The sequence below is a fragment of the Pelobates fuscus genome, chromosome 9 (genome assembly GCF_036172605.1).
Source record: "Pelobates fuscus isolate aPelFus1 chromosome 9, aPelFus1.pri, whole genome shotgun sequence".
NCBI classification, from domain to species: Eukaryota; Metazoa; Chordata; class Amphibia; order Anura; family Pelobatidae; genus Pelobates; species Pelobates fuscus.
Genome location: NC_086325.1, coordinates 86,389,988 through 86,416,360, shown reverse-complemented (window position 1 = coordinate 86,416,360; position 26,373 = coordinate 86,389,988). Strand labels below are relative to the sequence as shown.

The 26,373-nt window shown below is 44.2% G+C and overlaps 1 protein-coding gene and 1 pseudogene across 1 annotated transcript in view; one reads left to right on the top strand and one right to left on the bottom strand.

Moving 5' to 3' along the window:
* Positions 1–3,975, bottom strand: part of TMEM164 (transmembrane protein 164) — a 61,617-nt gene extending 57,642 nt beyond the window's left edge. The window contains exon 1 of the mRNA XM_063432148.1: positions 3,475–3,975. Within this exon, the coding sequence (XP_063288218.1) occupies positions 3,475–3,882 (408 nt within the window). The 5' untranslated portion in view covers positions 3,883–3,975. The remainder of the gene's footprint in view (positions 1–3,474) is intronic.
* A 15,088-nt stretch (positions 3,976–19,063) lies between these two features.
* LOC134573658 (uncharacterized) lies at positions 19,064–24,743 on the top strand (annotated as a pseudogene).
* The last annotated feature ends 1,630 nt before the right edge of the window (positions 24,744–26,373 follow it).

The following is a 26,373-nucleotide window of genomic DNA, read 5'->3' as shown; positions in this document are numbered from 1 at the left end:
ATTCAGCACCTCCATGCAGAGCGTGGAGACAATGAACGCCAGTGGCAGTCACTCAGACAGTCACTGGACTAGGAAGCACGTCTAGTGGCTGTCTAATTGACAGCCACTAGAGATGTTCTCGCCAAAGTACACACTGCCTTTTCTCTGAAAAGGCTGTGTTTACATTAAAAAGCCTGCGGGTATACTGTAGTGGTTCTGGTGACTATAGTGTCCCTTGAAAAGGAGCATGCAGGGGGCAGAGCCTGGACGTGCAGCTGACTAGACGCATGAAACACGAGCTCCTGCTAATTCAAATAATCCTGGGGAAATAACCCGACTTTTGAGCAGATATACCTACCAAGGTGCACCACCCACGTCCAGGGTACCAAGGGGACTCTATTGAGACCTTACCTAAAAAAACCCGACCTCCGGGAACTGGAGCAGACTAACTGCGGTGTACTGGGACTCGAGCTGGGGGGGAAACGCCCGCTCTCCTCGCTCCACAGCGTGGCCCCACTGACCTCCGACTCCTCTGCCCCCTCCGGACCGGCAGGGGTCATCCTGGTCCCCACTGGGCAACTATATGCAGCCCTAACTGTACCCACCTCCCGATTCCAGCTGTTACCTGCGAAGGCCAGAGCGAACCAAGATGGCGGCTCCAATCCCTCTAGACACATTAGAGCTAGGCATGACAAGCAGGACACATAATAGATACCTGTTTACTGCGGCTTGAGGAAACCTTCAGGCGATTCTGGATGTAGCTCCAAAAGTATATGGAGCCCACTCCTCCCACACCCAGAGCGGGAGCACAGAGCGGCAGCATACAAAGGATGCGAAAGCCCCCTCGAGGTACCCAGACGCCGAACCTGCCTGATCGGCTACCTATCCGGCGGTCAGGACCACATGGCACCATTAGCCAAAGCAGTGACCCTACCTGAGGAGGAACGTCAGTCAAACCTCAGAGTCTCCCCAGTGAAAAAACATCTGGGTGATCATGAGTGTCTGCAAGATCAAACCTCATGGAAACCACTGTGCGGCCAAACTGACAGACCCTCTTACAGGTGCTCAATCTATGCCGCTTATGGGAATCAAATGAGTCGGGCAACAAGCCACACAAGTGAAGCACCATCTTCTCAACCAAAAACGGACGTATACCAGCCCTTCATTCTTGTGATATTACTTTTCCGTCTATATAATTTCTCATTTTTATCTTTTAATTTAACCGCTTGATGTATGGTGACGATATACAAAGTATAGCCAAAGTGGTTCCACTCTATAGTCATATCTAAGGCATGTCATGGAGTAATCCTAATTTTATCCACAAACAGGCTCTGCCACGCTGCCAGTTTACTATGTTATACCCTATCCCATCTAGATATGCATCTTATACACATGTCTATATACTCTTGTGAATTTTCCCCACACTACTGTTAGTTATAGACATGCCAGCCTAGCTTGTTCCACAATTTAAAACAAAATGCGCTGTTTCACGCGCCTGTGCCTTAAACATTGTATGCTAAATTGTACGCAGTTGTGGCTTTTAATGTCATAATGTACTTGTATGCACGTCAAAAATAAAAAATTATAAAAAAGGAGCATGCTAACCCCGCATAATAGAAATGGTGAGGTTTCCCACAAACCTTCACTTAAAGCCATCCTAAAACCAGTCTTATGTACGTAAATAATATTTCCGTAAGAATGCATTACTTGCAAATGTATATAGGAAGATATAGGATGTGCCTCAGTGAACGTGTAATTAAAAAGAGAAAACGTATTGTATACACCCGTTTCAAAGTACTAGACTTATCCCATCGGTCTTAAAAACCAGTCCTTAGAGAGCACTAATGATCCATCATTTAGGGATAACCCAATTAGTTTCAAAAATCTATAACAATAATGCCTGAATCATTAACCCATAAGGAATTGTTAAAACCCAGAGAACTAGACTACATCTATCTGAACAAAAAAACTGAATGAAACCGGATACGGCCGTAACTAGAGGTGAGCAAGGGTCATACACTAAGAATATCTAATCAATATTTACAGTAAAAGGTATACTGATAAAGATTGTATTCCTTAGCAAATAAACACACAAGGCCAAAGTCTGTATTTTATCAAGTAGCCTCAAAGGTAACCAAAATTGTATGAGATTTTTTTTAATATACAATCTTTAGAACTACTTTCAGAAACCCACTTGGGAAACAAAATCAACCAATGCTAGCAATCAACAACCAGATGGAGGCCTCAGCAGAGAACTGTATACACTTGCTTATTCTAACTTGGGTTAACTCATTTGGGTTAACCCATTTTTTTTTTTTATAAACATAGCAGTTTCAGAGAAACTGCTATGTTTATTAATGGGTTAAGCCTTCCCCCAAATCCTCTAGTGGCTGTCTCATTGACAGCCGCTAGAGGCGCTTGCGTGATTCTCACTGTGAAAATCACAGTGAGAGCACGCAAGCGTCCATAGGAAAGCATTGTAAATGCTTTCCTATGCGACCGGCTGAATGCGCGCGCAGCTCTTGCTGCACGTGCGCATTCAGCCGACGGGGCGGAACGGAGGAGGATCGGAGACAGAGATCTCCCCGCCCAGCGCTGGAAAAAGGTAAGTTTTACCCCTTTTCCCCTTTCCAGAGCCGGGCGGGAGGGGGACCCTGAGGGTGGGGGCACCCTCAGGGCACTATAGTGCCAGGAAAACGAGTATGTTTTCCTGGCACTATAGTGGTCCTTTAAAATAGTTACAAGTAGAAAAGTGTCACTGCATATTATCTATGATGTCAGATTTTGCAGCGAACATCACAGCAATGCTAATGTCAATTCATCTATGACTAAATTCTAATTTCAGTGTTTTTGTTTCAGAATGTCATTTTATTTAGCTTTATCATTCTGAATTTAGAATGTTGGATTCTCTCATAGATAAACTCTAATGCTGAATTGGCACACTCCACTCCACTGCCTGTTAAAGATGCATTGTTACATAAAAGGGTTACAATTCACCACTGCAAGATGGGCAACAGTGAATGCAATCCATTAACTTGCCAGACTGGCATCTGGGGTATCTATTGACCATTTGTGTGCCACATTGGCAAAGATTCCTACAACAGACATACAATCACATTTATTGATAAAGAATTGTCCATTACCAGATGGGTCAAATAATAGATTTATCAAAGATTTAGTTTCACGTATGTCTATAAATATATAATAGGTATCTCGATAGCACTAAATAGTATAATGAACTATGCATATGACTGCTATGCATTATTCAACGCTATGACAAACCCAATTGTTGCCTGATTCTAATAAATATAGTGCACAGCACCTGGAGTGTCCAATGCTGATATATACACAAACACACATTTCTCTCTATATTATATTTCTCTCTACACACACACGCACACACACCCCCTCCCCCCCCCCTCAGTGCCATATATATGCATCTACCCTCAGTGCCATATATATGTATATACTCTTAGTGCCAGTGCTGGGCCATACCTGTAACATAGTGACCACATGACAGGGGTTCAGCAGATAGATGACAGTCCTAGTAGCAAACTTGAATCCGACCTCCACCCCAAAGGTCAGGCAGAGCGCTACCAGCAGCAGGTTCTTCCCCAGGCTCTCCGGGCGGGCACACGGTGCGGGCAGCCCCCCATCCTGCAGCGGGCAGCGGGTGATCCTCCGCAGGGACAGCCCGATCTCCAGCACGGACACGGCCAGCAGCACGATGCTCTCTAGCAGCCTCTGGCGGCCGGGCAGGAAGGAGGCGCAGAGCGGACCCCCATTGCCCTCCAGGCTGGGGTCCACCCCCCCATACAGCCAGTCCGTGTACCGGGACATGCTGCCTCCCCCGAGCAGAGCCAGCACACCGCCACCACCACTGCTGCCTTCCTGGCGGAACATGAAGTGCACAGCCCGAGTTATCTGTCAGGGAGGGGAAGGCACGGGGCGGACAAACATGGCGGCAGGGGGAGGGGAGGAGGGATGGAGGGGTGTCCAGGGCATAGAGGGGGAATACATTAAATTGCACTCACATCATAATAACAATAAGCCCTACATGACATCAGTGTGACCAACAAACGGTGTGTGGCAAGCTACTGCCTCCCTTCTTGATCAGTAAGCCACTGGCTTCAATGTAAGCATCACCATCTGGAAAACTAAGATATTATCCATTATTATTATTATTATTATTATTTATACAGCGCCAATATATTCTGCAGTGCTTTACAATCAGGGATATGGAACAGTAAATAATTGTGAGGCAAAAGAAAAGTGAGATAGAAGAGGGGGAGAGAACCCCTACAGAAGGAGGTTTTACAATTTGGGAGATTGGAATATCACTAAAATACTAATTATGATGAAATACATCAGGCTGCTACGGTACCATAGAGGTTTATTATGGAATTTAAAACAAAACTACGAAAAATCAGACCAAAATTATGTGGCTGCAGCAGCTCAGATGGAGAATTTTTCCAAATCAGCTATTTTGATAATGTTTTGCAATTGACTGCTGTTTGTCGCTTAGTAAAACGGTACTCAATATTCAGAGAGTTCTGTTGAATTGACAATAAAGTTGCAAATGCTAGGCTAAAAAAAAAGCAGAGCTGGAAAGATGGCTAGGTTTTAGTCTCTTCTAATCTTTTTTTTTTTTTATTATATATTTCTTATTTTATTTTATTATACTAGTTCTCTTGTCAATTTGTCTTATTTTATCTTGGTGCCTTAGACAACAAGTTGGAAATGCAAAAGCTAATTCATTTTTCAGATTTAAAGGAACACTGATCTGCCACCTGTGGTGTCACAAGGATGTGGAATTTCTATTGCTTGACACCCAGGACATGTAGTTCTGGATGCCAATCTGGCAATTTATTTACTGCCTTTAGGCCTGTATGGCAGGGCTATTACAGGGATGGGCCTTGGTGCTGGGACAGGGAAGAACAAGTGGTCAGCAGCTCTGGCTACAGGGTCCACTCAGATGCTCCTCATACAGAAGCATTGGAATATGGCGCATGCGCAACAATTACCACTATCTCCCAACAGTGATTCTCTATGAGAATACAAAGCAAGTGCACAGGAACACAGGTGTAAAGTGCATAGAAACAATGTGATTGACTGTACTATTGGTCCCTTTATCTTTAATTTTCAGTCAGTAGCAATAGAATTTACTCCATATTTAATCCCAAAGTCACTGCATGGCATGCTTCATTGATAAATAGCTGTCTAGCATATTGGTGACTTGAATAAAACAATCTTCTGCCCGTGAGTTGTTTTAGAAAAGTAGAAAGAAATACTCCAAATACTATAACCACGAGATTACTACACCACTACGCAATTTAGTGGTGAACGGACCCAAGGTAATATGTTAAACCTTTAGCAAATGGTTTTACTACTTACATTGGGTGGGTGCCAGTGCACTCCTAACACCAAAACTACCACATTATGATGTAGTGATTATGGTGCTTGGAGTGTTCCATAAACCAGTAGGACTGAAAATCCACAAATATTTTTTACATCATAACCTTTCACTACCCTCATGCAAAATGTTGCTGTTTACAAGGCTAATTTATGTCTATCCAATTTCAGTTCCTCTTGGTTCTCCCAAGACGTGAGCCTTGTCGCACAGTGATTGCTGATCAGTTAACTTGTTATAAGGCGATTTACCAGGCAAAGTGTTTAGAAGACTTTGGAGAGTGACATTGTGACATAATCCTTACAATCACAGCAACCCCTGCCAACCTCTCCCTGATGTAATGTAATAGCTGTCTATTTGGGGCACATCGGGCGATTAACCTTTTACAAGCTTAGGGTACATGCGAAAAGCAGGCCTCATTGAGGCCAGTGAAAAGTCATATGCTGTGAAAGATGATCCTATGCATACCACGGTACAGCTTTTATGCATACTTTAAATAACAACTTCATCTTAAGGTCAAAAGTTGAGAAGTAGTACCATTATAAGATGAATAGTTCAAATTAAAACACATGGTGCATTCTGCCCTCTGAATCACATCCTTATCATATCCTAAGAAAGTGTCACAGACAAACAGAATCAAGACAATACTTTCGCTATCTAGCTATATAGTGTTAAAGGAACCATAACAGCCTGCTGTAGTGGTTATGGTGCCACTAGGGCTCTCGAGCCCTCTCACAGGAAGTAGTCAAACCATTTAAAAAGTACAACTTACCTGTGGTTCCTCAGGCGCCCGCAATTGCTTATTCTGCAATTAAAAGCTCCTACAGTGCCATGCTCATTGGCTAAGAGTCAGGGGGTGGATGGCAGGCAGACAGTAATTCCCTGCACAGCCAGTTCACTGATACAGCTACACCACCTCCAACAAGCAATACTGTTTTAATTGTATGGTACTATTTGTGTGATTTGGCACGGGTGGTGCACAGGGCCTGACTGGGACAGACAGTTGGCCATGGCATTTAAAGGCAGAGCTGCCCAATTTGAGGGGCGTAGGGCAAGAGGGGTCATGTTGTGTCGTCACCAATAACACATAAGCTCCAAAAGTGGGGTTGTCTGTTGTTTTGGCATCCAGAGCAGCACGTGCACAGAGGTCTACTGAAGCACTTGCACATATGGAAGTTACTCCAACTTTGTTTAGTGCAGTGCAAGTGACTTTAAAGGAACACTTCAAGCATCACTACAGCGTTTCTATATGGCTTCTTATCTGGGGTCGGTCCCTTCCACCATTAGGTCTCCTGAGATAAACCATGACACACATGGCCAGCTCACTGGCTGAGACTGTCAGTTGATTACTCTGAGCCAACAAACTGACCCTGCACCTCCGGGTTTAGCTCAGGCAGAGAGCTTCTGATTGTCAGAGAGGCTGTCAGACTGTATTATCTTACCTAGTTATGTGTCGTCTGTGACACATGACTTTCAATAACCACTTCAAGATAATTTATTAAATGATTAAAGAAAAGTGGACACAGGGCAGAACCTTGAGGCACTCAACTTACCACTGTTGTTCAATTTGAACATTTTCCAATTACAAGTTGCATTCTATCTTTAAGCCAATATTCTATCCAAGAAAAATATTTTTCATCTAAAACAACAGATTTCAGTAACATTTTGTGTGGGACTGTATTAAATGTGTTAGCAAAAAATTACTGGAATCACATGCATATTAACATGAAAATGAATATACAGAGAATGTAAAAAATATTTTAACACAACCAATAGATATTTTTCTAATTTGCTATTACTTGCGCTAACATTTTAAAAGTGATAAATCCTTTTTTAAAAAACAAAAAAGTTAAAATAAAGTATGATCGATATAATCAATATAATGGACTTTCTTAAAGCTGCCTTCTTAGGCCTTGTTTACATAATTATAATCCCATTGTACAGCGCTACAGAAGTTGTCTGCGCTATATACATAATAAAATAATAATAATCACATCTAGTCCCATTCTGTGTTTTTAAAATACCCAAAGATGTGTTAAGATACAGCTATACACTTTTGACTTTGTGATTTCTGTTGTGATACATATAACACTAATACATTTACAGTATCTCACAAAAGTGAGTACACCCCTCACATTTTTGTAAATATTTTATTTTATCTTTTCATGTGACAACACTAAAGAAATGACACTCTACTACAATACAATACATTTACATTCTGACCAAAAAAGCCACCAAGATTTTACCATAATTACATATAATTAGGTCAACTGTTAATTAGTGAGCAGCAGCTAAATGAAGATAATTATGGTTCCACTCTCTCCCCCAGGTATGCTGTCTCTATACACCATGGCTGCTAAAAGCTTGCATCACACTTTGTTTAAAGAATCTAGTAACCAGCTGTGCAGCTTTTGTTGTCTCTTACAAGTGGGATATGACCATTTGATTCCTTGCAATTGAGAGTAAGTTGGTTTCAATGTAAACAGGAATGATTAGATCCCAACTTGGCATTTTTCCTGTCCCACTATGTCAGTTGCACCACAGAAATTCTCCAGGGTCTTGCCCTCCACCCAATTCTCTGGTAGGTATAGTCCCCCCAGCCTGCTCTTAAAACTGTCTTTACAAACATGCTCATTTTGGCTCACAGACCCAAGAAACTACACTTTCTGCCAACAGGTCCACAGTCTCTCTTGCATCTCCCATGCCCTCTAAATAATAGAGACAATATTGTTTAAGAGGGGCAAGACCAGTGGCACATCCGGGGGGGGGGGGGGCAACTGGGCAATTGCCGCCCCTCCCCCCCCGAGATTCTCCCCTGCCGGCTAATGCAGGGCTGGCATTACCCAAGTGCCAGCCCTGCAATGTGCCTGCGGACCGGGCCGCAGGCACTGTGCCGGCAGATGACAGGGGAGAGAGTGAGGAGCCTGCAGCTCCTCCGGGTCCTCCTCTCGCGAGATTTGGAGCGTTGCCGCGGTTACCACGGCAACGCTCCAAATCTCGCGAGAGTGAACTCTAGCCCTGGAGCGCGGGCTAGAGTTCCCTCCTACCACTGGAACCACCAAATATGTCCCCCCTCCTCCCAGTAAAGGTAAGAATGGAGGGGGGACATAAATATATTTGTTTTAATTAAATTTTAAAAAAACACACACATATTATAAAAAAAAAGCCCCCCTATCCTTCTTATCATACACACACACACTTTGCCACTGCCCCCATATACACACACATTGCCCCTGCCCCCCATACACACACTGCCCCCATATACACACACACTGCCCCCATATACACACACATTGCCCCTGTCCCCCATACACACACTGCCCCCATATACACACACATTGCCCCTGCCCCCATATACACACACATTGCCCCTGCCCCCCATACACACACTGCCCCCATATACACACACACTGCCCCCATATGCACACACATTGCCCCTGCCCCCCATACACACACTGCCCCCATATACACACACTGCCCCATATACACACACACTGCCCCCATATACACACACATTGCCCCTGTCCCCCATACACACACTGCCCCCATATACACACACATTGCCCCTGCCCCCATATACACACACATTGCCCCTGCCCCCCCATACACACACTGCCCCCATATACACACACACTGCCCCCATATACACACACATTGCCCCTGTCCCCCATACACACACTGCCCCCATATACACACACATTGCCCCTGCCCCCATATACACACACATTGCCCCTGCCCCCCATACACACACTGCCCCCATATACACACACACTGCCCCCATATGCACACACATTGCCCCTGCCCCCCATACACACACTGCCCCCATATACACACACTGCCCCATATACACACACACTGCCCCCATATACACACACATTGCCCCTGCCCCCCATACACACACTGCCCCCATATACACACACATTGCCCCTTCCCCCCATATACACAGACATTGCCCCTGCCCCCCATATACACACTGCCCCCATATACACACACGTTGGCCCTGCCCCCCATACACACACTGCCCCATATACACACACATTGCCCCTGCCCCCATACACACACTGCGCCCATATACACACACATTGCCCCTGCCCCCCATACACACACTGCCCCATATACACACACATTGCACCTGCCCCCATACACACACATTGCCCCTGCCCCCCATACACACACTGCCCCCATATACACACACTGCCCCATATACACACACATTGCCCCTGTCCCCCATACACACACTGCCCCCATATACACACACATTGCCCCTGCCCCCATATACACACACACATTGCCCCTGCCCCCCATACACACACTGCCCCCATATACACACACATTGCCCCTGCCCCCCATACACACACTGCCCCCATATACACACACATTGCCCCTGCCCCCCATACACACACTGCCCCCATATACACACACATTGCCCCTTCCCCCCATATACACAGACATTGCCCCTGCCCCCCATATACACACTGCCCCCATATACACACACGTTGGCCCTGCCCCCCATACACACACTGCCCCATATACACACACATTGCCCCTGCCCCCATACACACACTGCGCCCATATACACACACATTGCCCCTGCCCCCCATACACACACTGCCCCCATATACACACACACATTGCACCTGCCCCCATACACACACATTGCCCCTGCCCCCCATACACACACTGCCCCCCCATACACACACATTGCCCCTGCCCCCATACACACACATTGCCCCTGCCCCCATATACACACACATTGCCCCTGCTCCCCATACACACACATTGCCCCTGCCCCCCATACACACACTGCCCCCATACACACACTGCCCCCATATACATACTGCCCCCATATACACAGCCCCCATATACACACACATAGTTCCCCACACACACATACACTGCCCCCCATACACACACTGCCCCCCCACACACATACACTGCCCCCCCCACACACTGGCCCCCATACACACATTGCCCCCACACACATACACTGCCCCATACACACACACTGCCCCCCATACACACACGTTGCCCCCACATACACACATTGCACCCACACACATACACTGCCCCCCATACACATACATTGCCCCACACATAGCCCCACACATACACTGCCCCCCATACATACATACACTGCAATACACACACACACTGTAACTGTCACACACACATAATGACCCACACACACACTGCACCCCTGACATATACTGCCACCCTCACTTATACACTGCAACCTTCACACACACACTGCTAACACACTGTCCCCCTCACACACACACACTGCACCCCTCACACATTGCACCACTCACACATACCACTGCTCCTCTGCCCTACTACAGCCCCATTTCCCAGAGGACCTCAGGTAAGTTGTCAAACTGTTCTTAAACAGTTTGACTACTTACTCTGGGAGGGGGGTCTCGGCACTATTGGCACAATAACCACTACACTGAGCTGTAGTGGTTATTGTGTCTGGATTATTTATTTAAATAATCTACATGTGCCCCTCCTCCCGAGATCAGGCTCTGGATCTGCCACTGGGCAAGACCACCCTAGTGCTTTATTGAAATCTAGGAATAACCTTTAACAACATTACATTCAACTTATGGTGACCCACAGCGGCGGAACTATCAAACACCAACACACCCCTGAAAAAGCAAGCATTACAAACAAACTTACTCCTCTCTATAAAGACACCAAAATTGTATACAAACCTCCCTTCATTCACATACCAACACTACATAGAAATGTGCACTTGCATTCAAATGCAAACACTACACAGAAGCGCAGCACTGCATTCCAATGGCAACGGTACATACATATACCTCTACATGCACACATATACTCTACACAAAAACATGCTTACATTCAAATGCACAAACACTGCTCTCAAATAAAACCCTGCAAGGATGAGCAAATGGTAGATCTCCTGCCAGCATAGTATCGTGGGAGTTGTACGACAGATGGGGATCTACCTTTTGGTTATATCAGGGCCCTCTCTACATTAGTTCCACCACTGGTGACACACTCAAAACAATGCATACAACATAACAGTGCAGGAAAATATGTATTCAACAAAGGATAGTCCTAATAGAGGGATAATGTCTTGCATGTTTTGGACATGAAGGGATAGAGATATATACATATCTTCATGTCTGGTGGACATATCCTAAGCTACAACTTTTATAGCAGGAGATTGCAAACCTGTTATCCAGGGTCCATCAAAATACATTCCCAATGCATCCTTGGTTGTTGCTTATATCCCATACATCTCATCCTTACACCAGAGCAGAAAATATATCAATTGTTAAAATTGCCCTTCTGAATAGAATGGCAGAAGTTTGTAAAACATCATATATCCCTCAGATACCAAAGAACATCTGAAAAATGAAAGTGGTAGTATAAATTAATACTTTAACTGGTCCAAAGAATAATTCTTATAGTCTGGGGGCCTTGTTTATCGATCCATTGCTAAATTGAAGGTCAAGATAGTTGCATCTACAGTCCTAAAAACCCACCAATCTATACTCCATCACTTTTTATGTTTTTTAATCTTCTCTCAATTCATGTCTTTCCCTTGTAGCTGACTCTTTGTTACTTCATTTATAGGGTCTTTGCGCCATAACCACTTCAGAAAGACAAAGGGCTTTTGGTGCTTAGAATGACCCTTTAAGGATGGTAGGCACATATTTTTTACAAACAGCTCAATCCACCCTGCTTGGAGAGTACTTGAAGGGTACATAAGTAAATTCTAGACTTTTTTTTGGAGAGGTAGGATTGCATAGCCTTCGAGAATTTATTTAGGACAGTAATAAGAGAGGATGTACGCAGATATAAGATTCTGAGCAGAACCATAATATTGAGAACTTTTTTTCAGTCCAGTAGAGAGGGTGAGCGTCTTCAAACTCCTGTTCAGATACAAAGAAAAATTGTATTTCAATAATGAGCAGGGTGACATACACCCAGTCTAGAGGCAACTTGAACCTTAGGGAGTCTGAAAGCATTTACTTTATGATGCAATACTGAACCACAGAGCTGGAGCTCTAACATAATAACTGAGATAAATTAATACATTGTCAGGGAACATATTCAATAGATAAGATTTTGAATTAAAGGGTCACTAAAGTCACCCAGGCCATTGCTTTTCAGCGGGGTGGTCTGGCTGCAGTGTCCCTGTCCTTTTCGAAATTGCAATGTTTAAATTGCAGGGTTAAAACCACCTTCAGTAGCTGTCACGAGAGGCACCAACAGCAAGAAGTTGTTTGGACAGAATGAACTAGTCTTGATATTTATGCTGCCTTTAGCACTGAAGACTAGAAGTGTTTGTTCTCACCTGCCCTCTAGCCCATAACCTTGGTGTTTTCTGTCTTGGTTCTCATTCTACCAGTCCCAGAACTCTGACAGCAATTTAATAAGTTTAAGTGGGTTCTAATACTACCATCATGCTTTTGACGACCCATGCTTGTGAGGAGCCTGTTAGTGGTAAGGAACGCAAATGCAACAGAACACATAGAACAACCAGGCAACTACTGGGGCACGTGCTGGGTTTAAATATGTCTTATTAATCCAATATAAAGCACTGCGGAATATCTCTGTGCTTTATAAATTATAAAAGTAATAACATAAGTACTAGTATTTGGCTTTACCTTTGATCAAATCTCCTGAATTCTGTGGAACAGAACAGCTTAACCAATCTTTCACTCCAACAGCACAGATCAATACAATATGAAGTTCTCAACAGTGTTAGTCTTGGAGGGCACAGCTGTGTGACAGTTACAGTATGTCGGATGGGGAGATGAGAATACAGACTTAATCATATTGAAAGGCTATAACTCCACATTGTTAACAACAAATCTGAGAACATATGTCACAGCAGATCTGCTTTATAGAGACACAGACGTTGGTCTGACATTAGGAAAGTTGTAATGTCAACCTCACATAATGGATGCATCAGAGAAAATTCTGCCGCTGATGACTGTGGAGAATAACCATAGCAACTATCTCCAGGGCAGATGGAATGGCTGTAACTACCTTATGGGATACAGGAGAAATTCTGCTGCGCTTTTTCATACAGAGAATATATGAAGAAATACTGCCTTCAAATATGGAGAGAGAGAGAAAGAAAGTGTGTGTGTCCCATATTTAATTTTCCCTAAATTTTGTAGACTAATCTACCGACCACCCCCCTGGCTCATTTAACTCCAATGAAGTCACAAACTTAAGTGCTCTGGCTGTGTGGCTGCCGTTCATATAACTGAACAACACGTGCGTTGAAAAACCATCTTGTCTCCCAAAAGCAGGCAGCGGTACCTGGCCATCGAGTGTCTGGAACTGTAAAGCCGACACTTGACCCCCACGAACACCGGTGATTTGGTAGGAACGCCTGCTTCTTTCATGACAAGCCAGGAGAGCGCTGTTCGGTAGGATTGTTCGCAAGAACAAGGCGAACAATCGCTACCTATGAGCCAGGTGAACCTTTCGACTTTTTGTTCATTTGGGAACTCCCAAGCGTGACCGACCGCTACCCCTGATTCTCTGGAACTGATTTTGGCAGACACCACGTGTGCGGTCAATACAATCTTTACCCCAGTGGCAATTTGGCTGTGTTCGTGGGATCTGAGCGCCATTTTGGATATGTTAGACGCTCAGATCCAGGCTATCCTGGGCTATAATATTTGTGGTGGTTCCTATATATGTTATATGTATTTTGAGGTATTTTATGTTTTATACTGTGTACCTCTAGTGCCTGGGAGATAATTACTTTAAGCAAAGTACACTAAATTATCTCCCCGATACAGAGACTCCTGAGCGTGTTGTGGGAATGTTTTGGGCGTGTTTTACTATGTCTATGCTTAAGACCCCATGCTGAGGGTATGTTTATATAAGTGGGCCATTTGACCAGAATAAAACATTACAGTTGTACCCTTCATCAAGTCTCGTCTGATGTTTGGGTATGCAAACGGCGAACCAATTGATTTTTCCCACTACCTTAGGATGTCGGGAGAGTACGTACCAGCCTACTATGCGAACGAGCTATAATCACTTAAGCCTCTACCATTTTGGGAGTGTGCGAACGAACGGAGTATACGAAATACAATGAGTTTGTTACAGTGTGTATGTGTATATACTGGGTATTAGCCGTTTCTGTTTGTATGTACTAAGCAGTGCGTCCGTATGAATTAAGCAGAAAGAGTTTGTGTGTGTCTGTGTGTATTAGGTATTAGACTGTGTGAGTGTACGTATGTATGTATTAGGCAATTTGTATGTACAAATTAAGCAATTTTTTTTTGTGTGTACGTACATACACACACAGCGCAATTTGTAATAAAAGCAGTTTCCGTGTGTGTATTTAAGTATTAGGCAGTTTGTATGTGTATGTACATATTAAGCAGTGGGCTTTTGTGTGGTAACTTGTCTTCCTTTCATGGTAAACAAAGAAATGGGCCTAGGTAGGAGGGCTAAGAATCTTTCCTTCCCTAACAACAATTTGCTTAACCCCTTAAGGACCAAGCTTCTGGAATAAAAGGGAATCATGACATGTCACACACGTCGTGTGTCCTTAAGGGGTTAAAGTGATGCATAAATACGTTGAAAACCAGGATGTGATGTAAAACACATAATTTCAACTAAGGGTATATAAGATATTGCCAGGCAGAAAATCAGTCTGTTGTTACCTTTTCTTCCTTGGTGGATGTAATGTTTAACATTACTAGATGTGAAGGCCTAACTGTGGGGGAGATCAAACATGTGGGGAAAGGGATTACTATATACTGATATAAACACACATAGAGATAGAGCGATTAAAGGTATTGTTGCTCTGTGGGGCTGGGCTGCGTGTTTGTGATGAATTTATAGTATTGTGTTGTTGCCTTCTAATAAATACCTTTTAATGTAGACAACATAGAGACTTTTTCCAACTTTTCTTTTTTGGCCTCATTTTTCAACTGTTTAATGAATAGACCCATTTGGGAAAAGACACACAGGGAACACTGTGAAAAGAGCAACGGACACTACCAAAAAAGTGACAAACTGGAAAGATGAAGTAGAAAAGGGTAGGCAGATATGGAAGATGCAAGTAAAGGGGAAAAAATGAAGAAAAAGTGATGAGAACGAGCGTGTATAAATAGTGATGTCGCGAACATGAAATTTTCCGTTCGCGAACGGCGAACGCAAACTTCCTCAAATGTTTGTGAACGGGCAAACCACCATAGACTTCAATAGGCAGGCGAATTTTAAAACCCACAGGGACTCTTTCTGGCCACAATAGTGATGGAAAAGTTGTTTCAAGGGGACTAACACCTGGACTGTGGCATGCCGGAGGGGGATCCATGGCAAAACTCCCATGGAAAATTACATAGTTGATGCAGAGTCTGGTTTTAATCCATAAAGGGCATAAATCACCTAACATTCCTAAATTGCTTGGAATAACGTGCTTTAAAACATCAGGTATGATGTTGTATCGATCAGGTAGTGTAAGGGTTACGCCCGCTTCACAGTGACAGACCAAACTCCCCGTTTAACGCACCGCAAACAACCGCAAACAGTCCATTTGCACAACCGCAAACTCCCCATTTGCACAAGGTTGGATACCAAGCTAGCCATGTCCCGTTCCACTGATGTCATTGAAGGTCTCTTCCTCCACCCAGCCACGTACAACACCAAGGGTCCCCCGAAAGGTGACAACAAGCCCCCTGTATTTTTTTTTAAATGTACACTACTGTTACACCAGAACACTACTCCTAAGATTGGGTTGTATCCATGTCTCGGGTCATTTATTTAGAAAAGGGGCAGCTTCGGTCTCCTTCAACACTGACACTCCAGTGCATATTATTAAAAGATTGGGCAGATGGAAATCCTCAGTCTACAACCGATATATTCCTCATCCCGAGAAAGAAATGAGGAAAGCTTTTAAAAGTTTGGCTTTGTAAATTTGATGCAATAAGTGTGTTTTTCTTTAATACCTTTTCACCCTCTTTGCATGAACCCGATTTACATATATTACTAATTATTCACTCACTCACTCACTCACTCTCTGGGCCGGCCTAAGACATCATGCTGCCTAGGTCCAACGATAAATGACTATGGGGGATAATGTATAATAAACACAGGTTACTGGCTATGGGGGGGGGGGGGGGATAATGTATAAAAAACACAGGTTACTGGCTATGGGGGGGGATAATGTATAATAAACACAGGTTACTGGCTATGGGGGGATAATGTATAATAAACACAGGTTACTGGTTGTGGGGGGGATAATGTATAGTAAACACAGGTTACTGGTTGTGGGGGGATAATGTATAATAAACACAGGTTACTGGCTATGGGGGATAATGTATAATAAACACAGGTTACTGGCTATGGGGGAGATAATGTATAATAGGCACAGGTTACTGGCTATTGAGAATAATGTATAATAAACACAGGTTACTGGCTATAGAGGATAATGTATAATTAATAAATACAAACACAAAAAAAAATGCAAAAAAAAAAGAATGCAGCTTCAGAATTAATCTAAATTGTATGCTGTCTAGGAGGTGGGAGGGTCTGGGAGGGAGGGTCTGCTGCTGATTGGCTGGAATGTGTCTGCTGACTGTGAGGTACAGGGTCAAAGTTTACTCAATGATGACGAATAGGGGGCGGACTGAACATCGCATATGTTCGCCATCCATGGCAAACGCGAACAAGCTATGTTCGCCAGGAACTATTCGCCAGCAAACCGTTCGGGACATGGGGAAAGGGATAGTTAAGAATGGATAATCAGACATAGACATTTGGGGTTTATTCATTAAACACCAATCTGTAGGAAAGTGAAACCCAAACTGCAAAATTTATGCCAAAATATCTAATTTGAAAAATGTGATGTTTATTTAGTAAATATCTGAGTGAATTGAATTGTATGTCGTAACAGGGCCATAAAATGGATCTTTGCCTAAGGCAGCAGAATTCCTTGCATCCACCCTGGACCCAGTAGATGGTCAAGCAGGAGACTGTGCAGTGCTACTAGACCACCAAGGAATGTAGTGTCAACCCTCCCTGGCACAAATAAGAGGCAGGGATGAAGAAAACATTAGATAATGTTAAAATGATTAAAACATTTTAACTGCTCCTGTCTCAACCCCTACAAATTCACACACACACACACACACAAGCACACTGCATTCACTATACAAACACACATCATCCACTACACACACACTGCATATACTTTACAAACACACAAGCAGAAGCTATACCATGGTGGGTGCCTTGCAGCGTTCTGTTTTGGCCTAATTGAAGAGTGATATGGTACGCCATAACAAGTCAGTCATAACAACTTTTACTTCAAGGAAGATGGATTCTCTCTGCCATGCAACTGGACAAGGAACTATCATGGCATATGGGCTGACCCAAGGGTGTGATCGACCACTAAGCCTCTGTGATAATAATATTTCATATTAATTAAGTATGATTGATTGATCACTATTGAGCAACTCAAACATTTATAGATAGTTAAGATGGCACCGGTAAGCATATAAGCACACATAGCACATATTACTAGATGAAGGTTTGAAGGCCACAATTACTAGATGCAGGCTTGAAGGCCTTATGCCACAGCTATTAAGAGCTGACACAGCACTACACCTGTTTACTAAGCTGACACAGCACTATAAGCTGACACAGCAATTCAGCAGTTTGAGAAACTTATGTTGCCAACAAAAACTTATGTTGCCATCTCTAGAACCGTACAAAGAAAGCTTGTAGATAAGCGATAATTAACCGCACAAGACTTGGCATAAGTTCTGGTGGTCCTGAACAGTCTGGCCAACTGCCAGGTACATCCAGCTGCTTGTATCAAGGTCTTTTGCTGGGCTGCACTGATAAGGAACTACTGTCTGTCCTTGAAGACAGGTATATAAGACTAAGGGAATCTTGCGCTCACTTGGAGAACTACCCACCTGTAATGCGGACGCGTGTTACTGGTTTCTGCTGTTCCCAGAAGAGAGGGTCTCTCCGAATGACTGCCTGAGTTCTCCCCAGTCATGTGTGGCAAGGAGACAACCAAGCTTCTCTAATGGTGATGTATACTTAAGCTGATATATCTAGATACTAAGCTGTTTGAAGTAAATGCATGCAACTACTTAAATGAGAGTAAAACTTACTTTGCTTAGATTCCTTTGTGGATAATACAGTGTAGTGTGAATTCTTATATTCAACTTGGTCTCTGTGTGATTTTTCTTTCCTATAACTCAATGTACTCTATCCGAACTGGGTTGTGTGCCCGCCAATATCACTATAAACCTTATTAGGTATTGATTATTACTTTTTGGATATTGGTGCTTCATGAATTTAATGATTAGGCACAACATTTTGGCGCTGCGAGCGTTGAGTATTAATTGAGCAAGGGAACTTGAAATCAACAAGTTAAAATAGTTTAAAATAATAATAGTGTGTTTAAAACGTTGTTAAGAATAGTTAAGATAAGAAAATTGTGTTTAGAAATTGTTAGAACTGTCTATGTAAATCTTGAGTAAAAGGGAAAGTGAAACTAACATTGTACGAGGTTTAATTTCTGCTGCGTCACGGAGGAAAAAAGCTTTTTAAAAGCTATCAGTTTCTGCCGCGCGCTGCAGTCGTAGATAACAAATATTACGGTTTCTAGAGATTCTTTGAACATTGTGTAAACTTGAAAATAGTTACATGACGTTGCAAGAGCAAGATTGGTGAGTGAATGCTCAATCTAATAAGATTGAGGAGTGCTTCTGAAGATTGATTCAAGAATGTATGTTGTGCTCAGTTGGTAGACGCACCTATACACCTTGAGGGTGTGTAGAACGCCAGTGCCTTCTGGGGAGCGTTACCCTCAAACAGGCTAGCGTCCTGAATGAGGCTGAATTGCTGCTAATTTAATAAGCTCAATACCAGGTATTGAGATAAGGTCACCAAAACCACAAGATTGTTTGGGGTGATTCTGACACGAATGAGTGAAGAATAAAACAATAAACCAGACACTAGGTGTCTGGATTAGTACATATTCAAGTGAAATTAAATAAAACACATAGAACACACATCCCCAAGGAGTGCAAGTTTATTGAGTGAAGAATAAAACAATAAGCCAGACACTAGGTGTCTGGATTAGTACATATTCAAGTGAAATTAAATAAAACACATAGTACACACATCCCCAAGGAGTGCAAGTATATTCTAAATAAACCATAAGAACTTTGCACAATGTTTAAAAACATTCCCGGATGGGAAGATGAGCCATATGCATCCATTGCCAGTGAATGGGCCCGTTCAGCTTGTAAATGTGATTGTGAATGTGAAAAAAGTGAAATTGACATGCCTACTAACCTTCTTGCTTGTCTGAAAAAGTTTCCAAAAGATAAGTGGCAGAAAAGAGGTTGGGTAATACTTAAAACACTTGACGAGTATGCACACAGGGAATTGCCCGACCTGGGAGACTTGGATTTGACAGACCTAGACGATAGGAATTGACTAGTGAGGCAGGCTCCAGTGATTGACTTTTCAGTAAAAGACCATAGACCCCATGTAAAAGTTGAAATTTACTGGAAAAATAAAAATGTTGAAAGGGTTACTGCCCTTGTGGACACTGGAGCCGAAGCCACTTTGATTCATGGTAACCCTAAGAAATTTGCTGGATTACCCTATGTAATCACAGGCCTGGGAGGTAAGAGGACAGAAGCAGTCCAGACCTGGGTAGAACTGAAAATTGGACAGTTGCCAAAAAAGAAGTATTCGGTTTTAATTGTCCCCATACCCGAATACATAATTGGAATTGATATCCTTAAAGGATTGACCTTACATTTGGGGGATGGCTGTTACAGTTTTCGAACTAAACCCTATATATCAGCCAGACCAGTGGTGGTAGGAAAATTGTTAATGCCCCCAGTGCAACTACCACCCGCTACTAAAGTAGTACATATAAAGCAGTACAGGATCCCAGGAGGCCACAAAGAAATTGGAGAAACCATAGATGACTTATTAAAAGCTGGGGTCCTACGAGGGGTCACTACTGCTTGGAACAATCCCGTGTGGCCAATACGTAAAACAGACCATACATGGAGAATGACGGTAGACTACAGAGAATTTAACAAACACACACCTCCACTGACTGCTGCTGTCCCAGACACCGTCACTCTTATAGAAAATATACAGAAGCATCCAGGGATCTGGTATGCAGTTATAGATTTGGCTAATGCCTTCTTCACTATTCCAATAGCTGAAGAAAATCAAGAGCAGTTTGCTTTTACATGGTTAGGGAGGAAATACACATTCACCAGGTTGCCACAGGGATACTTGCATAGTCCCACCATCTGTCATCGGCTGGTGGCAGAACATCTTGATGGGGTAAAAATACCGTAAGAGGTGAAAATATCCCATTATATAGATGACATTATGATTCAGGGACAGTGTGAAGAACAGTGTCAGCAGATTCTTGAAGAGATCATGGAGCACATGAAGAGCAAAGGGTGGGAGATAAATCCCAGTAAAATACAGGGACCTGCTCAAACAGTAAAATTCTTAGGAATACAGTGGAACAAAGGACACAGAGAAATCCTTCCAAAAGCTAAGCAAAAAGTGCTATAGTTTCAAACTCCCAAAAGCAAGAAACAAGCTCAAAGCTTTATAGGTCTCTTTGGTTTCTGGAGACAACACATACCACGCCTGAGTTAGTTACTCTCCCCTTTGTACAAAGTAACCAGGAAAAAACATGATTTTGAATGGGGAGATGAACAACAGAATGCATTTGAGGGAGCTAAACAGGCTATCCAACAAGCCCTTGATCTATGGCCCATACAAGATGGAGACATAGACTTAAATGTATCAGTAAATCAGCAATGGGCTAATTGGAGCCTTTGGCAGAAACAAGGAAGGACTAAGGTTCCCCTTGGTTTCTGGACAAGGAAGTTACCTGAGGCAGGAGAGAGGTACACACCCTTTGAGAGACAGCCCTTGGCCTGTTATTGGGCCTTGGTAGATACTGAACAGATGACAGTAGGACATACTGTGTTCTTACGCCCAGAGATACCTATCATGCAATGGGTACTTAGTTCCCCTAAGACACATAGGATAGGTCATGCACAAGAGTCCAGTATCATAAAATGGAAGTGGTACATACAGGGTAGAGCTAAAACAGGAAATAGTGGTACGGCTGTACTACATGAGAAAATTGCAGATGCACCGATACAAGAACCTGGTTATCTGCCAGACGCAGACAAGCCAGTGGAATCTCCAGTAAAGTGGGGAAAGTCTTTTGCGCAACTAACACAAGATCAAGCAAAGCATGCTTGGTTTACTGATGGTTCAGCAAAATACATTGGTAATGAAAGACAATGGAAAGCAGTGTCTTACAATCCAGAAACCAAGAAAATTCTGACTACAACAGGAACAGGAAAAAGTAGCCAGTATGCAGAGTTATATGCAGTGTTTCAGGCTTTGAAACAAGAGATGCCTGGAAGTTGTCATATATACACAGATTCCTGGTCTGTTGCCAATGGACTGGCCACGTGGTTGCCTACATGGCAGTCACATCAGTTCATGATTCATACAAAGGAAGTCTGGGGAAAAGATTTGTGGGAGCAGATATGGGAGATGGTACATCAAAATGAGGTAACAGTCTTTCATGTTGATGCTCACTGCAATACTGACTCATTGGATCGTCTGTTTAACTCTGTTGCAGACGAGAAAGCCAAGATCTCAGAGGCGTCTGTTGAAAATTCTAACTCACTTTTGGGATTGGCTACTTGGGCCCATCAGAAATGTGGACACTTGGGAGAGAAAGCCACTCACAGGTGGGCACAACAGCGAGGCATTTTAGTGCCACTTGATTTAATTAAAACAGTAATTTTGCAATGTCCAGTGTGTCAGCATGAGCAGAATAGACATGTACCAGGGATGGTACGAGGTCAAATAAAAAGTTGGTACGAGGTCAAATAAAAGAGTTGGGTGCTTTTAAGGCTACCAGTCTTAGTGGTAGTATAACTCAAGTAGCGTCAGCGGAGTAATCCGTCCTACAGGTAACGATATAGTAACTTAAAGTAAAAGGCATAATAAACATAATAGAACTTAAAGTCCATCGTAATTAAATCTTAAATCTTGTGTTTTATCAACCGGTTAGTGTTCATGTGCCCAATGCCCCCAGTTCACTTGTTCCCGGGGTATCGGGAGAGGCGGTCATGCGTTCCGTGCGTTCTCCTTGCTGTTTCGGGGTCTGGTGCTGCAAGCCGAGGGTTTTCAAAAATTTGGAGGCTTCCTCAGGCGATGAGAGGACGTGTGTTGTCCCTGCGCGGGTGACTTCCATAGACCCTCCTGCTCCCCACTTGTAGGCTATGCCTGCGGCACGTAGCTGTGTTGCTGTTGGGCCGTATGATTTGCGCCACAGTAGTGTGGCCCTAGATAAGTCCTGATAGAAGGTTAGCTCTGTGCCTTCAAAGGGCAGTGGCGTTCGGTCTTTAAGCGCTGCCATAATATGGAGCTTGTCCTGAACTGTGACGCACCTTAAGATGACATCTCGTGCTGCCGGTGTTTTCAGATGAGTGTATGTTGGGAGCCGGTAGATGCCGTCTATGGCGATTTTCTTTGCAGCTGCGTGGGGGAGTATGCTGGCTAGAAGACGCCTTACGTAATGAGGCAGTTCTTCTGCAGTGATTGCATTTGGAATTCCCCTGATTTTGATGTGCATTCTCCTTTGTCTGTCTTCTATGGTCGCCATTTTAAGTGCCATAAGTTTTTGGTGATGCTGTATAGTGAGGACTTGTTCATCTAGTGTTGTCAGGTGTGTTTTAACCTCCCCTACTTCTTGCTCTGTGGTAGTTACCCTATCTGTAACCAGTTGTACCTCTGTCTTGAGGAGGGCAGTGTCAGCTGCTAAAAGCTTGTGAATATCAGCAAGCAGGAGTTTAAGGTCCCCCTTAGTGGCTGGTGCTGCATCTGCAGGGGATTCAGGCTGCTGTACCTGCGCTGGCCATGTGGCCTGGGGGGTCTCCTGTCCCCTCCGCTCCTGTTGGGGAGCGTGAGCTGGCTCCTGTTCTCCGCCCACGGGCATGGGAGCGGGGCGCGGTGGCGCCGGGCGTTGCAGCAGCGCGCCGATATCCCCTCCATCAGGTGCTGGTTTTTGGGATCTGCGTCCCATTGCAGGTATGAGCGCTGGCGTTTCAGTGGGTGAGGGGGGTGGTGGAGGTCCTACCCTCTCTGCTCGCGGCCGGAACAGAAATTCCTCCAGGTCCCGGATCGCCGGCGAGGTGTAGGCCCCGGTTTTGCGTTTCCGCTTGGGGAGCTTGTGGGGCTGCAAAAAAGGCATCTGCCGGTGCCTCTTGCCTTGCTGGTTCCGATTATGTGGGTTGTGGGGCTGGATGGGTGCCCGTTTTGCGGATTTTGCCTGGATTAAGTTTTAGGATCGGGAGAGATGGAAAATGGCGTCTGGTGCCGTGTGCTAGCAGGCTCCGCCCCCCGGTACAAGATTTTTGTAATGAAAACAATGTTGAATGGATATTTCACATGCCTTATTATCCTCAAGCAGCTGGTCTGATTGAAAGGATGAATGGGTTGTTGAAACAACAATTGAGAAAACTTGGTGAAGGGACAATGGTCAAATGGAGAGATAACTTGCCTACAGCTGTGAACATCTTAAACAATAGGCCACTCTCAGATCATGACACCCCCCTCACTAGAATGATCGCACCCAATATACAAGCTAAACCATATGTAGCAACTAACACCATCACATATTGGGAAACAGAGGAGGGAGCCTTGGCACCATACAGGGCTACCCCAGAGGCTGCAGGAATAGACTGGAATAGAGCCAGAAAGGAAGAAAGACTTAAAACAGGGCAGGTTCAGATGTTCCCCACAGGTATAGGAATACAGATACCCCCGGGACACTTTGGACTAATTGCACCTAGGTCTAGCCTCGCCCTTAAAGGGATACATGTAATGGGAGGGGTCATAGACGCTGATTACCAAGGAGAAATAAAGGTCATTTTGTTAAATCAGGAACCACAAGACTTGCTAGTGCAAGAAGGGGACAGAATAGCCCAATTGGTTATCATCCCCATTTACCAGGGACAGTTACACAAAGGAACAGCCCCCACCTTACAAACAGTAAGAGGAGATAAGGGATTTGGCTCTAGTAACCTAAATCCAGGGGCCAAAGTCTGGGTGAGGACAGAGAAAGGTCCCCCAGAACCAGCAGACATTATTGCAATAGGCAATGACAATACCGTGATACTTTCCAAGTCAGGTCATGATAAATGGGAATATGTGCCTTCGGGCAAATGTTATTTGAGAGAGTAAAATGAGTTGTATCTTTACAGGCGAAGCTCATTGGTCCGGCTGTTATTGTGATGACCGTGCTTACCAGGGCCGCCATCAGGGGATGACAACCGTGACGGTTGTCACGGGCCCGGCGGTCCTGGGGGGCCCGGACTGCTTTGGCAGTCCAGGGCCCCACAATTACACTCTGCACATATATATAGCGATCATCGCTATATATATGTGCAGCCGCGGGCCCCCCGGCTCCCTGTATTTGCAGAGGGGGCCCAGCGGACTGCAGAAGCACTTTCCAGCATTTGCCTGTCTCTAACTCCCGCGAGATGTGCGGTCGGTAGAGCGTTGCCATGGGTTACCATGGCAACGCTCCGCGCGACGCGCAAACCACGTCTCGCGGGAGTTAGAGACAGGCAAATGCTGGAAAGTGCTTCTGCAGTCCGCTGGGCCCCCTCTGCAAATACAGGGAGCCGGGGGGCCCCAGAATGCCATCGGACCACCAGGGATCAAAGGATCTTCCCCCCTCCCTGAACCAAGTAAGAAACAGGGAGGGGGGAATAACTTTCATTACATTCATACATGCACTACTAAACACACTAACTAACACACACTGCATCCACTACACTCACTAACACACACTGCATCCACTACACTAACACACACACTGCATCCACTGCACTAACACACACACTGCATCCACTACACTAACACACACACTGCATCCACTGCACTAACACACACACTGCATCCACTGCACTAACACACACACTGCATCCACTGCACTAACACACACACTGCATCCACTACACTAACACACACACTGCATCCACTGCACTAACACACACACTGCATCCACTAGACTAACACACACTGCATCCACTACACTAACACACACTCTGCATTCATTACACTAACACACACTCTGCATCCACAACACTAACACACACACTGCATTCACTACACTAACACACACACTGCATCCACTACACTAACACACACACTGCATCCACTACATTAACACACACACTGCATCCACTACACTGACACACACTGCATCCACTACACTAACACACACTCTGCATTCATTACACTAACACACACTCTGCATCCACAACACTAACACACACACTGCATTCACTACACTAACACACACACTGCATCCACTACATTAACACACACACTGCATCCACTACACTGACACACACACTGTATTCACTACACTGACACACACTCTGCATCCACTACACTAACACACACACTGCATTCACTACACTAACACACACTGCATCTACTAAACACACTGTATTCACTACACTAACACACTGTATTCACTACACTGACACACACACTGTATTCACTACACTAACACACACGCTGTATTCACTACACTGACACACACGCTTTATTCACTACACTGACACACGCTTTATTCACTACACTAACACACATGCTTTATTCACTACACTAACACACACACTGCATCCACTACACTAACACACACATACTGTATTCATTACACTGACACACACATACTGTATTCACTACACTGACACACTCTGCATTCACTACACTGACACACACACTGCATCCACTACACTAACACACACACTCTGCATTCACTACACTGACACACACACTCTGCATTCACTACACTGACACACACACTCTGCATTCACTACACTGACACACACACTGAATTTATTACACTAACACACACTCTG